Source organism: Anastrepha obliqua, chromosome 2 (genome assembly GCF_027943255.1).
Source record: "Anastrepha obliqua isolate idAnaObli1 chromosome 2, idAnaObli1_1.0, whole genome shotgun sequence".
Classification (NCBI taxonomy): Eukaryota; Metazoa; Arthropoda; class Insecta; order Diptera; family Tephritidae; genus Anastrepha; species Anastrepha obliqua.
The window spans coordinates 64845521-64862994 of NC_072893.1; the positions used below are offsets into that span (position 1 = coordinate 64845521).

At 35.9% G+C, this 17474-nt stretch overlaps 1 protein-coding gene across 9 annotated transcripts in view; it reads right to left on the reverse strand.

Annotated features, from left to right (window-relative positions):
- Positions 1 to 17474, reverse strand: part of LOC129239531 (MICAL-like protein 1) — a 234199-nt gene that overhangs the window by 25876 nt on the left and 190849 nt on the right. For 4 of the 9 annotated variants that reach the window (XM_054875083.1, XM_054875081.1, XM_054875082.1 and 1 more), the window contains 2 exons: positions 7847 to 8972; positions 1220 to 3615 (listed from right to left, as the gene is read on the reverse strand). In XM_054875083.1, the coding sequence (XP_054731058.1) occupies positions 1220 to 3615 (2396 nt within the window). In that variant the 5' untranslated portion in view covers positions 7847 to 8972. The remainder of the gene's footprint in view (positions 1 to 1219; positions 3616 to 7846; positions 8973 to 17474) is intronic. The other 5 variants (XM_054875077.1, XM_054875085.1, XM_054875084.1 and 2 more) reach the window with 2 other exon arrangements.

Below are 17474 nucleotides of genomic sequence, written 5' to 3' on the forward strand. Positions count from 1 at the left end.
CGTACATAACATATGTATATATGATTTAATAAATTTCATTAAAAGACATGAAACAAATGAAAATTAAAAAAAAAATTCTACAAAATATTAAAATCTCAAACTTATTAGTCAGATTTTTTAGAAAAATTCTGGGTGCATATCCCATATAATTTTATCATGGTACTCTGCAACTTTGAAGTGGCTCAAAAATAGTTTTGATTTTTACAATTTTTTGGTTTTTTTTGTTAATATTATTGTGCATTTTCTCCATATAAAAAAAAACAACGCCGTCAAAAAAAAAGTATCAGAAATCTATGCGTATTTCAAGCCACTTTAAAACTCAATTTGCTACAGAACTGCATGCCCAGAATTCTTCTAATAATTCTACCTAAAAAGTAGAAATTTTGAGTTATATGATTTTTGTTCAAGTATAAACAAACCAAAGTTGTAGTAGCTTTACAGAAAAAAAAACAAAATGTATAAAAAATAAATAAAGTCAAAACTTCGCAATATGTCGCGCTGCTATTACTAATACAGGTGCAAAATATTTGCCTGCCCTTTGTATAGTACAAGAATAAAAAAAGTTATATCGCATACTATAAACAAGAATCTGCTCTCTTGCCAACCAATATTTTACATAAATATTGTGCAATGAAATATAGGAGCAATTCAAATTGCAGTCCATTCTACACCGCAATCTGGGTCATTATGCAGCCCACCAGCTGGTGCAATTGCTTAGCTGTCTCCTCTACTGTCTCTTCCACTACCTCCGCTACCAAATAAAGGTCAGACTCATCATTTCTTATAAAAGTCGTAGCTTCTAAGCAGTCGGTGGAAACTATGGAATAATTTCGCAAAACAAGTAGTAGGTTGACAGCAAAAATGGAAGTAATTTGCATATGCACGTCGTCACACAATTTAGCATTTAATTATCGACTTGCCGCTGTCGTACTATATATCGTATGTGCAACAAATTGCGGCATAGTGGGCGGCTACAATATCTAACTATGAATGAATAGCAATGTCGTTGCGGAAATGTGTAATAAAGCCGATGGAGGAGTAACACATGAACGTAGTATTTCATAACAGCGAGGAAAACGTGGTAATAACCTGTGAATGGCAAATGGAAACAACCGCAGATTCCTAATCACTTAAAATGTCGACAGCATTATAAAAACTATTGGAAATGAAAAATTTAATGATTAAAACTTATTTAAAGAGATAAATCAGCTGTACTTACATATTTGTTCTGGGTGTGGGCACTGGCGTCTTCTTTGTCAATGATGATGACAAACTGGAGCGACGTGAAAAATTTGCCACATCTTCAGCGGTCTCCTCACCAAATGGATTACGCGAGATGCGCGGTGGTGGTGGACGTGGTGGCGGCACTTTGCCACTCGAGGGCGTAGAAGCTGCCGTGGAGCTGCGCGATGTCTTCTCCAGCTCGACCTCATCATCGGAACTATCGAAAGGATTGAGATTTTGTGCTTTTACTGCAGCTTTTGCGATTGAAGTGTTGCTTGCACGCGATTGTGGTGTCCGGGATTCGGCTTGTGCTGGTTTATGGTTATTTTCTTTGTTCGAAGTTAACTCCTCATCTTCTTCATCTTCTGATTTGAAGGGATTTAAATCTTCGGGATATTCAGCGGGACTAATTATAATGGGTGTACTTGCTACCTTTTCTGGTGTTGCGTTCACGGAGGTGACGACGTCGTCGTCGTTTGTTTCGACCTCACTTATTTCTATTTTTGCTGTTTCCTTGAGCGTGCTCGACTCTTGTTCGAGTTTACTCTCTTCTACATTTAATTCTACTTTATTGTCTTTTACTATTTCCATTTCTAAAGGCACCTCACTTACGTTTTCCTTGTTTCCCTGTGTTTTAGCTTCAACTTGTTCAGACTTCTCAATTCCCATTGCTCGTAATTTTGCTTCATCTTCGAGATTTGCTTTAGTTACACTCTTAGTTACATTAGTTGCATTACTTTTTAGTGGGGATAATGACGTTAACCCGACTTCATCCCCTACATTCGCTTTTGTGGCCACTTTATGACCAGTATTCAGTACCTTCTTATCGCTAGAAGTGTTAGTTCTATCAACTTCAGAGTCACTTAACTTATTATCAATAGACGTATCATTATCGCTGCTTTTCTCATCGTCAGCATTATTATTACGTTTGTTTGAAATTACAATTACGTCGAATTGTTGCAGTCGCGCACGCACCACATTCAGTCGATCATCGACCGACAAATGTTCCAGCGACTCGAGTGCCTTTATGCCCTTGTGAGCAGGATTCTCCACGGCCGTGTCCGTATTTTCAGTCCGACTTTCCGTATCCAACTCACTGAGATTGGCTCGCAATGTTTCGAGCTTCTCAATGTTTGTAGTCTTCGGTTGCACCTGCATCTGCGGTTGTGCTGTTACTGCGTCAATTACATTTGTATCTGCAATTTGGTCTTTGGTAACATCTTCATTAGAATTAGGTTCACTTAAATCTAAATTAATTGCTGTTGTTAGGCTTGTTTGCGCTTTTTCCTCTGCTGCTTTTGTTGAGACACTCTTTAAATCAACATCCTGATGGTCATTGTTGTTGGCGTTATCTGCAGGTTGCTCGGTGTGGGTTGAAGATTCGGCTATATTTGCTGTAGCTGTATGTGATTTTGTTGCTGTTAGCGCTGTGGTCAAATTTAATTGCAACTCACTTTTATTTTTCTCATTCGATTTTTCAGTGCTGTTGCCGTTTGTCTCCTTAGCTTGATCATCCACCTGTAGTCGGTCACCAACTGCTGCTACCTTTGCTTTTTCCGTTTCCTCTAATGCTCCGGATAGCTGCAATTGTGCAGTGGTTGTAAATCTTTCCACAGGGACTTTCTCTACTTTCTTCTTCTCTATTTCGCTTGCTAACTCTTCCTTCTCTTCGTTCTTCTCCTTTATCACCGATGGTGGCTGGGTTTTGGGCAATGCAGGCGCCACGTCTTCCAAGCTTGTCTCCGTTTCTGTGTCGTTTTCCGTATCCGATGTTTCCATTTGTGTATCTGCGTCCGATTTACTCTCAACGGTCAGGCTGGTCAAACTATCCGTATCCTCGCCCGGACGATCGATGGTATTACTGAGAAAATTGCTAAGCGCGCTGTTCATCTTGTATGCCGACGTTGTGGTTGGCGCTTCCATGCGTTGCAGACTCTTGCTCTTCTCCTCATCGGAAACACTTTTCTGCAACAAAAATTTACCAGCAGACGATACTTCGCCGCTTTTTCTAGCTCCAGTGCTATTGGATTGCTCAAAGAATGCTAGTCGTTCGGCTATGGAGCTGCGCGCGGCTTTTGGCATGACAAAACTGCTGGAGGAAGGCGTTTGCTCTTCACTTGCATGACGCAATTCCACACCACCTGCTGCCAATTCAACACCAGTGGCTGAGTTCAGTAGCGTCTCCTCATCAGGACATGTTTCACAACAGTATTCGCCGTCCACTTCGGTCTCATAGAAGCTACCTGGTGTGAGTTGGGAACCACAACGTGCACATTTCAGACAAGTGCGATGATAAACTTTCTTGCCGACCAATAGGCGTTCAGCGAGAAACACCGGCAATTGACACTTCTGGCAAGGGTCGCGTTTCGGTACGCCGACAACATGGGCCATCTGCAAACAAAAAGGAGCACGATATAGTTTCGGTAAACAGTTTTTGATTCATTTAATGTGCTTCCTAATATGTTAGTGGATAATTAAGTTAGGGTTTGGATTTGCGAAGCCGAAAAGTACGCAACAGAGTTAGACTATGGCTGACTAAATCGGAGTTGGTCTGCCTGAATTCAGTTGGCCTCGTACAAATGGTTGAGGGTTTTAGTTATTGTTTTTTTTTAATATTGTATTAGGTATATAAATTAAGTGTTTAGTTCTTCACTTTTTTAATTATTTTAATTTCATTAGTGTCCAAAATCAAGATAATTAAAAAAAAAGATTTTAAATTAAAAATTAGACATCCTTAAATTGGTTCCATACTCCACATCAATAGATACAAATCCGACATGCTTCACGAGTGAAAGTTTTTAGCTGAACATAATGCCGAGTCATTCAGCTCGAATAGACTAAAACTTCGTAAGAAATATAATATAGCAGACAATTCTGGGCGGGATACAAATTCGATTCGTTTGTGTGACTGAATTTGTAAAATAAAGATTAATTCACTTAGGATAATATGGAGAAACAACAAACGCAATTTTGTGAAGATCGCAAGTGAAATCAATAGGCCACAATGTGTTGGGAAAAACTTCTTGATACTGGGTTATGAAAATTATGAGAAGGTAAACTCGTAGAATACGCTTCCCGTCATAAAACTAGCCGAACTGAGTAAAAAGTCAATTCCTGGAACCTCCTCATCAAAAGTTGTTAGTAGATTAAACTTAAGTTGCCATTCAAGTATCATAAGGCAGTAGATGAACTAAACTTAAATACGCAAAATACATTGCGAAACCGCCCCTAAGTCCACCGAAATTGCTGTCAGAAAATAGGCTACCTTCAAATATGATAAAAATGTAATCCATAATGTAATGGTCCAGCTGAGTTTCGTTACTGCTGGCAGAAAGGAAAGGCGGATCTATTATTAACAATTCCGATTTGGGTCAATTTCTAAATGCAAACTCTACAAAGAAATAATTCAATAATTTTGATATCAAAATTTTACTATAACCAGCTTTAAGCCTGGATTTGAAACCTATTGAAAGCATACGGGAAATTTTCATCAGGAAATTAGAGAATTCGGAAAAGCAGTCAATTGTCTAGTGGAAAGGGATCTCTTAAACTCTTAAAAGTCTAGTTGGCAGTTTTCCTCGGCGCTCGATTACTGCGGTCAAAAATAATAACGAACCTAGTAACCGGATTTTACAGACGCGTGCACGAAACACCAATTTACACAAAAAGTTTTTTTCAAATAAAGGTCACCCCTCGGCAGGCAATGGCAAACTTCGTTATAAAAAACCATCTGCCATTCGAAGGCGCCTAAAACTGAGGGTCCTTCCTTTTGTGGAAAAACATCAAGACACACACCACAGATTGAAGGAGGAGCTCGGTCCAACAACCAACGAAGGATTTAAGAGCCGTGTTCTTGCTTCTCGGAAGGTCTACATAGTGGTCCACATGCTATTTTGGCACCTCCTCCCCTTTGGAAATCTCAACAATTAAATATCTATGTTAACAAACCAAACTACCGCATCTGGCGATCGGAAAACGCGTACGTGATCGTCGAGGCGCCAATGCCTCCTCAAAGAGTGACAGATTGGGTCCGGCGTCACCGGTCCGGTTTGGAGCGGTGTCATCAATGATCCATTTTTCTTTAAAGATACTGCTGCAAACGCCATTTCGGTCAACAGTGAGTGCTACAGAGGGTTCTTAAACGATGTTTTGGCTGGTGCGCCACCATTTTTTTTGGCAATATAACCTTTTTCTTTTTGGGCGCCTCGAAGAATCGATGTTACGTAAATAATTCATTAACGATTCAGGCTCTTAAGGCAAATATCAAAGAAGTCATTTGTGATATAGAGCCAGACACCAGCATTAAGGTCTTGGAAAACTGCGTTAACAAAAAGCGCTACTGCGAGGCCAGCCGAAATAACCAAAATATACCGAAAAAAATTGATGCTAGTTAATTTTATTAAATTTTTACTAAAAAACCACTATATGCTACTTTTTTGTACACTTCTACGCGTTCTATCTTGGAGGAATATTTGCGAAGTTTTGGTGTTATTCCAATAATTTTCAGGTGCAACCCTTACTCTCCACCTTAAAATGATTTGAGATCTAACCAACTTTCTAATAGGATGGAGTTTATGTTCAAAATAAATTTACTTGCCAGTTTTGATGGTTTTAATCAAATTTGTTTGGAGCTCAGAGCGATTTCAATGCTTTACAGTTACAGCCTTCGTACTGAACTTACCCTCGAATGTGGTCCAATTGGACGCACATTAAAAATTTATCTGACAAATGCTGCGAAATTATTTGCGTTAAATTTAATTTCGGGTATTTCATCTTACATTACTTTAGTAGGTGGGTAATGATACTATTAGGTATTTGGAGGTTTGAAGGCTCATTCTAACTAATGTAATTGAAAATAACCTGCTTGGCTTCTAAAATAATTTGACTCTACTTAAGGCTTCTAAAATAATCTGACTCTAGGAATCCTGAATCTTCCTTAAAGGTAGTAGGACTTAAAATCAACGAGGACCATTCCAGCAAATTTTGGGGTACCTTCATTTTTGATGTTAGGGTGAAACCTAGGCCCTTAGATCTAAATTTGGGTACTTGGCGCTAATTCTGTTGGAAAATGCAGACTCAGCGCATCAAAATACTTAGGAATATCGGGTGATTTTGTTTAGCTGCATGATAACTATCGATTTTCCTAACTATGGCTTGACAGCTGAGAATAGCAAATTGTGTTGACATTTATGTTCAGTAGGGTATGCCAAGTTATCATGAATCTTCTGACGCCAGATCTACGCTTTCAAATTGTGGAAATTTACATGAAAAAATTAAATCTGTCCGCAAAGTTCATAGTGCACTGGCGGCATCATCGGCCCTTATTTTTTTCGAAAGGCGGAAGGACCTGCCGTTACGGTGAATGGCGAGCGCTATCGAGTCATGCTGACTGAATTTTTGTTGCCAAAAATTAGTCAGCTAAATATTGAGACCATTTGATTCCAAGAAGGCGACGCAACTTACCATACAGCGCGTTTAACAATCGATTTATTGCAAAATGAATTTGAAGACAACTTTCTTTCCAGAAGTGGTCCCTGGCTGCCTCGTTCGTGCGACTTAACGCCTCTGAACTAATTTTTATAGGGCTATGTTAAGTCATTGGTTTATGCCGGCTAACTAGCAACTTTTGCAGAATAGGAAGCTAGTATTCAAGCCACCATTGCATATGACCAAATTTATTGGAAAAAGTAGTCAAAAATTGGATTGATTAATATTATATTAAAAAAACTCCTTGAAATTATCTATCAGATTATAATAAACAAATTCCTTCCAATAATATTTCTGTTTTGTATTATCATCTTAAGTTTTTCTCAAGCTCTTTTTCAAACTCTTAAAAAACACCCGATATTTGGGCATTGTACCGAAATTCAAGTACTTTTTAGTATGAGGCAGCATAATTAATTGCAGATGGCAATCACCGAATTTATGCTATTTTTTAGGTGTACTCAAATTTATAAGAAATCCTTGACGTTTGGCTTCGAAAGCTACTTTTTTTCTTTTTGGTTCGGATTTGAAAGCTACTAAGGTTTTTTAAAGTAATTTTTTGTAAGCATTTCGAACAATTTTTCATTTAAATGAATTTTCTACTGAAACTATTTCAAGCATATAACTATTCACCCGCACTGTACACTTCGATTTAGTTCACCTTTTTTAACGAATAAATACAAAAAGCGGGTTATGTTTATTATAATTTACTTTTAGTGACATATCTACGTAGCTTTAGACGCCTTATCAGCACAAATGTAGTAAGTTAAGTAAATATTTTCTAGAAGAGACAGCAAAAAGTGAATTTTGAAAAGCAACAATGAGCTACAGAGATGCGTCGGCACTAATAAAAGCAGCAGCAACAGCAGCAGGAGCAAGCGGCAGCAGGAGCAAGCGGCAGCGGTAGAAGAGGCAAAAGTATATCGGATGTGAGTTTGTATGTATGTAAGAATAGGTAAGGCGCATGTAGAATGAGTACAAATGGCGACAATGACGACGCTGGTTACAGACTAGTTAGCTTAAGGTTAGTTAGTCAGATGTTAGTGAACTTATGATTTAAAACGAGAAGCACAAAGAATAGCTTAGCCTTAGAACATAAGGTGTTAAAAGCAGTTAGGCTACACTCAATTGCTCTTACCTGTAACGCAGTTGTGCGCTATTGCGCAAGCGTCTTTATGAATGGATGTGTATGTTTGTTCTTTCACAATCCGCTCTATTCCGTATTCGTACGACTGATATGCAATTGATAATGGGAATTGTTGCGCATGCGCTCACTTGCCTAACAGGTGCGTGGTGGTGTAAGTTGTTGTTATCGTGTGAGTGTTTCGTGTACGTGTGTCTGCAGTGTAGAATTTTGCTTTTCGTTCTTTAATATTAAATTATTTCTTATATTCGATTAAAATACTTTTTGAACGTCTGTTCTATATATTAGAGAATTATAGTACCATCAAGCACGAAAGATCTCTTTCTTAGTAATTAATTTAGTTTAATTTAATCTCGTATTTGCGGCGCTTCAATTAAAGAAAGCATATTTTCTCAACGACGAACGACACAACAAAAACACGAAAAAACAGCTTAAACGAATTTACAAAACCAATTTGCAAAAGCAAAAATTAAAAAAAAGAAATGATTCAATTAAATTTAAGCTTAAATGCTACTTAAATATTGCTTTATATAATATAATATTTGTTGTTGTTGTGATTTGTTTTGTATGCCACAAAACCTTGCTCGTTCATTGACGTGATGTACATACATTTATATATTACATAACACTCATCTGTTTGCTTGTATTAGTGTTTCATTGTGATTAATGTGGGTTGATGCATTTGCGTGTGTGTGTGTGTGTGAGATACTTTTATTTGCGTGCAATTATTTTCGCCGCTTAATTGCTGGTTTTTCTAATTCATAGATTAGCTTGAGCTTCTTTTTTGCAGCTTCCTTTGAAATACTTTTTTTGTCTTGCAATTTGGTACACTTTTGTTCTTTTTCTCTATATTTTTGTTGTACGTTTAGTTTTTTATTTTTGTTAAAAATTTGTTCGTGTAGAGTTTTTTATTTGTTTGTTAATTAGTGCTTCTGTTGCTCATTTCCCTTTTTTGTTTGGTGTTGTTAACTGTATATTATTTGTTCGTTAATGTGTGCACTCTTGCAATGTTGAAACTCAAAATAACAACTGAACGCTTGTTTTTTGTTTTTGGTCCTATTTGTATTTAGCAGAATATTTCAGGTTTATATTGTCCAATAATGTCCAGAGTTTTCTCGTCCTGTATAGAAAGAAATAAGTAAAAAAGAAAAAAGTCGAATATTTATAGAGATAATGTTTTAAATGATATGAGAGACCCGAAACAAGAATTTTGAAATAGAGAAACCAGCGAACCAACATACATATAACAAGAGGAAGAAGGGTAGGAAATTTGCTATTCTAAAAATTAAAAAGAAAAATTACTAATAATTTAGAGAAATAAATATTGTGCCACTGCAACTTTAGCTACTTTAAATATTTATTTAAGGGGACAGATACCTGTAAAATTTCGAAATTTTTTTTTCATAAAATGTTAATATAATCCTTTAAGAATATGTCAAAAATTTTTTAGAACGTAAATTTAAGTATTTCTTATATGATAGATCGTCAACCGTGACGACTCTATTTTTTGCGTTCGAGCGCTGGGAGAGGTATACTATAATTACGTTATATTCAAGCTTTAGACGCGTTTTTCTCAAAACTATATTTTTCAAATTGGCGTACACGATATCTCGAAAAGTTATTGACCGATCTCCCTGAAATTTTGCACATATCTTTTTTATTGCTTTCTATGTGAATTTAAAATTTTCGAGAATTTTTTGAAAAAATAATTTTTTCGAAGCAAAAAGTAGTAGGAAAATTCGCCCCAAAATTCATATTTTTTTTTTTTTGAAGCATTTTATTCCGCGAATTTTTTTTCCAATTTTGTTGAATTCATATAGAAACTATGACATTAATAAACAAAAAAAGTTTTGGGTTTTTGTATTCAGGTCACTGAGGCCGATGGTACAATGCCCGCGGATTGAGAAGCCCCGCTGCGACCTTCCTGGAAGAATTGAGTGTACATCCGCCATTTTAAATGATTAGAGTAAAAAAAAAATTGTATATTATTTTATTGTATAAATAAACTGTATGCCAATTTTGAAAAAAAAAATACTGACTTATTCATTTTAAATAATTTTAATGAAAATCAGGGAAAATATGGCCAGGTATCTGTCACCTTAAGAACATTACATAAAAAATTATGTGGCAACCCTATTTAAAAATATTTTATATATATATGCATATTGTGATGTTTTTTGCACTTTTCGAATACTTATTCGAGATAAAGATTGTGACCTTATGTAACCATATTATAATTAGCGATAACACCTGCATAGAAAACAACCTTTTTTCAACCATCCATTTCCCTGTGTTAATATTAATCACTTTTCATATTAAATAATTCACTAAACGTTGAATACTAATTAACTATAAGCTTTATAATCCAATTAGGTGGCAACTCTATTTGAGTTCAAACTCTTCATACTACTTTTCATATTACGAAACTTCTTTTTGCTTATTAAAATAGCAGCAAGACAAATGACAACCTTATGCGAATAATATCAGAGATACCAACTGCCTAGATAAAACTGTTTTTTATAATTTTCCTTTGTTTGCTGCATATATTAGTATATAAAATATACATAAATTTATTAATAAAATAAATAAACGCTCTGAATCGAAAATCAGATGGCAACCCTATTTGAAAATATTTTTGAGTTTAAGATATCTAACTACCCTTCATTTGACACCCATATTACGAAATTTATGTTTGCTCTTGAAATAATCAAAAAAAATGGCAACCTCATGCGAATAAAATAAAGGAAGGCAGCTGCATAAATAAAGCTTTACCAAAATATTACGCCACTTGTATATACTAATTAATCAAATAAATATTTTATATTGGAAATCAGGTGGCAACCCTAGTAAAAAAACTGAATTAAAGCTCTTAAATTTTACTTAATTTGATACCCGTATCACAATATTTTTTTTTATTTCCTTTTCTATAATTTGTCCAATGCGGCAACCTCATTCAAATAACCTTAGGTAGGAGACGTACTCAAAATTAACATAATTTCACATAACATCTTTTGTTCCCACATATCGTTTTATTGTATTTTAACTTATACATTTTTTTTTTGAAAATTAAATGGGAACCCTCTTCAAAAAGATATCTGAATTAACGCCAATATTGTAACTTGGATTTACTTTTTAAAAAATATAAATAAGATGGCAACATTATACAAATAATCTAAAAGATATTATCTGTTTAAATACAAAGTTGTGAGAGCCATTTTCAAGAAAGCAATGCAAATACGTTTATAAAGGGCGACCCATCCATCAAATCAATTATTGGCTCTTTGCTCTTCGAAAATAAAGACGACAATAACGTTACAGGATTATGGTAAGCAATGTTTTTGACGACACATCGAAGGTTTCAGCAAAATGGCCATACAAGTTGGCCAATGATAGATTTTTCGCTCACTGAATTCAATATCTGTGTAAGCAGCCTTTGTTAAAGTTGTTTTGGCAAGTATTTAACCGGCAGTTTTTTTTTTTTGTGAGATGCCATTTGATAGATTTTATGCCACAATGCAGAAGTAATCACGAAATTTAAACGCAATATTGCTCCTCCTCATGTTGCCTTCTCGACTCGCATTAGCAAATTACGAGTGTAGTTTTGCCATGAAAAAGCTCCTCATAAAAAACTATCTGCGGAGGCGGCATAAAAGTGTAAGTCCAAACACATTTTGGGTTATCAACGCCAATGATATTATATACGTACACTCTCTCTTAAGTGGGCACCTAAGGGACTGAAAAATGTATCCGCTTATGGGAGGTGCCCGCTTATAAGAAAATTCTAAAAAAGTAAATATGTCCGATCAAAAGAAAAAAATTAGGCGAAATTCTTAAGGGGTTGTGGTATGCACTGAAAAAAGTTTTCGCTTATGACAGATAGGTACACTGCCATACACTCTGAGATAGCGCATAAGCCATCAGAAATGCGCTACAAAAATTTAGTTGACAGAGTCAGTCAAAGTAGAGATTTGGAATAATTTTTATTCTTTTAAGAGGGTAAATCTTCCGTAGTAAAATTCCAAACTTTTTTTGTTAAAGTAAAAATCATTTAAACATATTGAACAAGATTTATCATATACAGGAATCGCTCATTCAAAGCAATAAAGGATATAATATTGAGACACATACAATCTGCACATGTTTAGACGGGGTTCCCATCCGATTTGTGACGAATTTCTCAACTTTAAACACTCATTACGAAAAATAAAATTGTGTTTTTCGAGAATTTTTTCATAGCGAAAGTGCTTGCGAGAGTTGATTATTAACTGCCGAGAAAGAACTTTTTTATCATTTTGAATTTGCATTCCTAAAATAGGGTTTATAATACGTGAATTTAGGCTGCAGCGAGTGGCAGTATCATGTAATAATTTTATTTTCGAGCCTAATATTTATTTCTACTTCAGAGACTTTGCAACAACAAGGCACAACTTTCTTTATCGGTGCCTTAGAATAAAAGAAAATGTTCATATTTTGCGAGAAATATGAAAATGAGAATATAACTGACTAAAAATTTATTTCATTCTACTGTACAACTAAGTTCTCCCTGTTTTTTGATGAAAATACAACTTTATTTTGAAAAACTGGTTACAAATGAATCATTGAAAGTATTGCCCATCGCTGGCTACTACTTTTTCCTATCTTTCTAGTAGATCTCGTATACCGTCGCGGTAAAACTGTTCATCTTTTGAGGCTATCCACCGATCAAGCCATTTTTTGATGTCTTCATATGAATGGAACTGCTGGTCAGCTAGACCATGTGCCATCGATCGGAACAGGTGATAATCGGACGGCGCAATATCTGGAGAATATGGCCGCATGAATCGCATCAATTGAAGTCGATACCGATCCCCAGTGATGGTTTCGCTTGGCATAACCTACGCAGCGTGAATATTCGGCCGAGGCGACGACGCAGAAGCATGACCGGGCAGTCCCCATGACTTTCTTTTCTTCCGATTGCTGTAATTAATCCATTTTTCATCACCCGTCACGATGCGATAAAGAAAGCCCTTGCTTTTTTACCAATGGAGCAGTTGGAAGGAACCCAAGTCCCCTGTTTCTGAATCCTTCTCAAAGCTTGCAATCGCTTGAAAATGGATTGGTGGATAACTCCTAATACTGAAGCAAGCTCTTCTTGCGTTTGACACGGATCCTCATTGACCAATGCCTCCAATTCACCGTCTTCGAAGGTTTTTGGCCTTCTTTCACGCGGACGGCCGTCAACATTAAAATCACCGTCTTTGAAGCGATGGAACCAATGTCGGCACGTTGTTTCACTTAAAGCAGCATCTCCATAAACTTTTTGTAGCTTTCGATGCGCTTCAGCCGCCGTTTTTTTCGAATGAAAGAGGAAAATCAACACTTCCCGCAAATGACGATTATTCGGCACAAAATCAGACATTTTCACAAAATCAAAAGTATATGATACCAAAACAAAATCACTAATGTGTCGAAGCAGTTTGCTTGCCATATGTCTAAGCTTGATTTATGATGTTTAGGCTATGTTAGAATCGACTAGCACACACTGCTGGCGGCATCTATTGACAAACAGCGGGAACTTAGTTGCGCATCTAATAAATGTTATAAAAATTTCCGAAATTTCGCAAAAAAAGGTACAAAAAAGGTAGTAAAAAAATGCTACATTTTAAAGAGTTTCAGTGCCCACAAAATATTTTAGTTCAAAATTATTATTTTTTAACTTTATTTTTTATTTTTTTTTATATGAAATCTTTCGATTTTGATGTAATTTGTACCCACACATCTGAAACGTTATATTACTAACATAAAACCAAAAAAAAATTACTTTCAACAATTCAGGCGCAATTTTCATTAAAGAAACTAGGTTTTTTTCTACCAACCCTTACAACTTAATTGATTTATTTATAATCTATGCGGTTCGCTGGATATAAAATTTTAACAATATGGGTTAGAAAACAAACATATTTTTCTACATTACAATGGTTATTTATGTACAAGTAATTAGAAAATATTATGACAGTCTACATGAATTATATGTTAGTGAGGTGTATGCATTTAGCTAATTGCTGTTGTTAAATATATGAAATGTGTATATGCTACATATATCCAAACATATCTAAAACTTACATACATTTAAAAATCACGTCAACACAAATTCGGCTGTTAAATAAAAAAAGCGTAAAACGATAATCGCTACAGTGCCAACCAAAAGTATACTTCAGATTCTAGATAAATTGTCAATATACACAACTGCAACTACTTATGTATGTTGGAATCACTTCGTTTATATGTGCATTAGGGTGACCGACAAAGTTAAAACACCAGCAAAGTAATAGAGAATTTGATGGAAAAAAATTGTATTATAAGACTAGCTCTTCATTGAAACTAGAGTGTTCCGTGAATTAGTTCCCATTTGGCGTAATATCAGGTGTTTCACTCACTCACACTTTCCCTGGAGGTCAAGGTGCAAGATTTGTAGTGATCTCGCAGACAATGAATATTCAACAAATGTTTTTGTTTTTTCGGCGTTTTTTGACTTATAATTTAGGTCCTCTATGTTTAAAAGAAATTTTCTTTAGCAGTGAAAAATATATAATAATAAAATTGCTGCATTGGTTTTTGGAGATTGGTTATTTCACCGAAGCTGTAATGAACAAAACATTAAGTTGGTTCAAAAAATGAATCAAACAAACCAACTGTGAAAAAATGATGCAAGTTAGCTACACCAACGGAAAACTAAGCATTGAATAAGGATTGGAAACACTGACGCACATATTGACATAAAAGGTAAATATTTAGGCGCTACAATTGAATTGAAATAGGAGGAAACGTGTTGAAATTAAAAAATCGTTGAAAAACTGACTATTAGTCAAACTCATTCAAACCAGTCACTGCAAAACAGAGTATTAGTCTAAAAAACGACAATTTCACTGATTTGGACGCATGGAATAAAAATATGGGGTACAGCATTCAAACCAAACTTAACTATGCTGCAACGAGTCCAGTCCAAAATACTTAGGACAATAAAAAAGGCCCCTTGGTATATACCAAACGCCTATATCAACAATTCTATTGACGAGGCAAGCCAAAGGCACATAGATTAACTACTAATATACCCAAATCCATCGATGAGGGATCTCCCTAATTTAGAAGACGGTCCAAGAAGGCTGAAGTAATTGCTTACCTATTAACTTAATTAAAAATGATGGAAAAATCTAGCAAATTACACTTTTGCAACACACCTTGAGAGGCACTTCCCTATTACGTGTCCATATATTTTGAGTTCTTATTAGTCAAATTACTTATTGTCTTATCGTCAGGTGTAATATGTGAAAAGATAAATATTTCACACCGACATAAATCCCAAACTGATGAATGTTTTTTTATACTAAGTAAGAAGAAAATTTAGTGCAACACTTTGGGATACCCTATACTTTTTTGTTTTACTATTTCTTCTATAAATAAAGTACTCGGTTGTACCACTTGAACTGTCTAAACGAATAAGACGATATCGCACCTTCTGTGCATCTGTCCTGCTCCATTCAGAAGAAGGTGACTTCAAATAGGCAATTTCTTAATAAGTTGGAGAATCTCAGCGCTGTAGAAATCAAGCATCTTCCAAATTTTTGAAAAATTTAAATTGGTTTTAGGGAGACCACCTTCATTTCCCCATGTGGTATCACAATGGGTTATGAGCCTGAGTCTGTCTCATAGTGGAGAGCTGTTACAACTAAACTTAACCAAGTGATAGGTTAACTTGTCATCGAACTTTGGATACCTATTCAGGATAGATGACAGCAGAATTACGAAAAAGCCATTAAACACTCTTAGTATGGGCAGTAAAAAGCGTGGAGGACCGTCAAGAAGATGAGCAGACTATGCTAATGGAGATTTACGCCTTATAAATACTAGGAGAGGTGACGCAATGAACCGAGCCGTGAGGAGCACGATTGTGCAGGAAGCAGTGGGTAATCTCGAGCTGTAAATGCTATAGGATGATGAAGATGATGTGATCGTATTTTAAGTGATGGATCTTAAGCTTTATTTATAGACATTTAGAAAGGTATACCGCATTTTAGCGCAGATCATAGGCATAGGGATGTACAATCTCCTCGATTTAGTCTTAATAAAGGCGCTTTGATGAGGTTGGGTATCAGTTTCTCCATAACACAAACAGGATGCAATGGCTGACGTTATTTTATGATAGACGTAATATATGATCCGGCATATCTTACAACAAAAAAAAGCGTATCTTGGCATGAAAGCAACGAATAAATTTGATTTTTACTCTGGGCATTCAATATACTTGCTGGAAGATATGATGTTACCTAATTACCTCAATCGATTTGACTCAAGAAAATAATTTTCATGTTGCCTATTATTATTATTATTATAAAGGAATTTAACACTGCGACTTGAAAGATCGACTGTAACTCCTTTATGTGGTCAGAATATTTCTCTGAGCCCATTTTCCTCAATAAATTTTAGTATTTGCCCCATTTTATTGAGTTTTATTTCCTCCTCTGGTAAAATATGTTTATCCAGATGTTTGTGCCGCTTATGCATTAGTGTTGGGCACGTTGTCAGCAAATAATTGCCGGTTCATCTTGGGAGTTGCCTCAACGCCTCAAGCTCGCTTTCAACAACGCCGACACAATTCAAGTGGCAGCAGTCCGACAATTACAGTGACCTCACATTCGACCACTTCATGTTACCTAAATATATCTCTTTTTAAATACATTTGCCTTAGTGCATAGAAGAGAACGCATTTTCCTCTAAATGATTCATCTCCATGCAACTAATATCAATAATGATAGGTCTATTGTTTGTATGCGAGCCTAATCGGTCTTCAAGTACGATTTTTGTACATATCTCGACTTCAGCACCACCCAGTCTTCTTTTGAAATAGAGGCATGTTTTTCTTTTATATAAGTGGTAAGACAGCCGCAGTAGCCGTATGTGTTGGCGCCTGACTGCCATTCGGTAGTGCCCGGGCTTGAAACCCCAAGCGAAAAACACCAAATAATAGAAAGGTTGTTGCTCGCAGCATTCACCCCTTGACAGGCAAATCTCCGAGTGTATTTCTCCTGTGAAAAAGCTCCTCATTAAGAACCATCTACTCTTCGGAGGCGTAGGCCCCTCCATTTGTGGAACAACATGAAGATGCGCACCACTAATTGTAGCGGAAGCTCAGCCAATCAGCCAACAAAAGGTATAAGCGCCAATTATTAATATATTATAAGTAGCACAAATCGCAGCGCCCTAGTAAACACAGCAGGTATACATTTAGGCATGCATTAATTGCTATTGACATTGGATGTCGACTTCAAAATTCAGTGGAGCGAGAAATGAGATAAATTAGTCAGCACATTTATTTTTTTAATTGGCTCAACAACTGTAATCTCTTTAGCTATCTCTTTCTCACTCTGAAGGCACTGTGTACCTATGTTCTTTCTTTGACTGGTATTCATAATAATAGGAGTTTAAAAATGGAAAAGTAAGTCCTTGTATGCTTCTTGTCATTATTAGATTGAGAATAAAGGTGTCCAGGACAGTTAAGCTCCCTAGCTATAAGATTTGCCGGCTGAATAAAGCGTTGAAAGCCATAGCGCCATGAATGCGAATCATAGAGTGATTGTTTACCTTG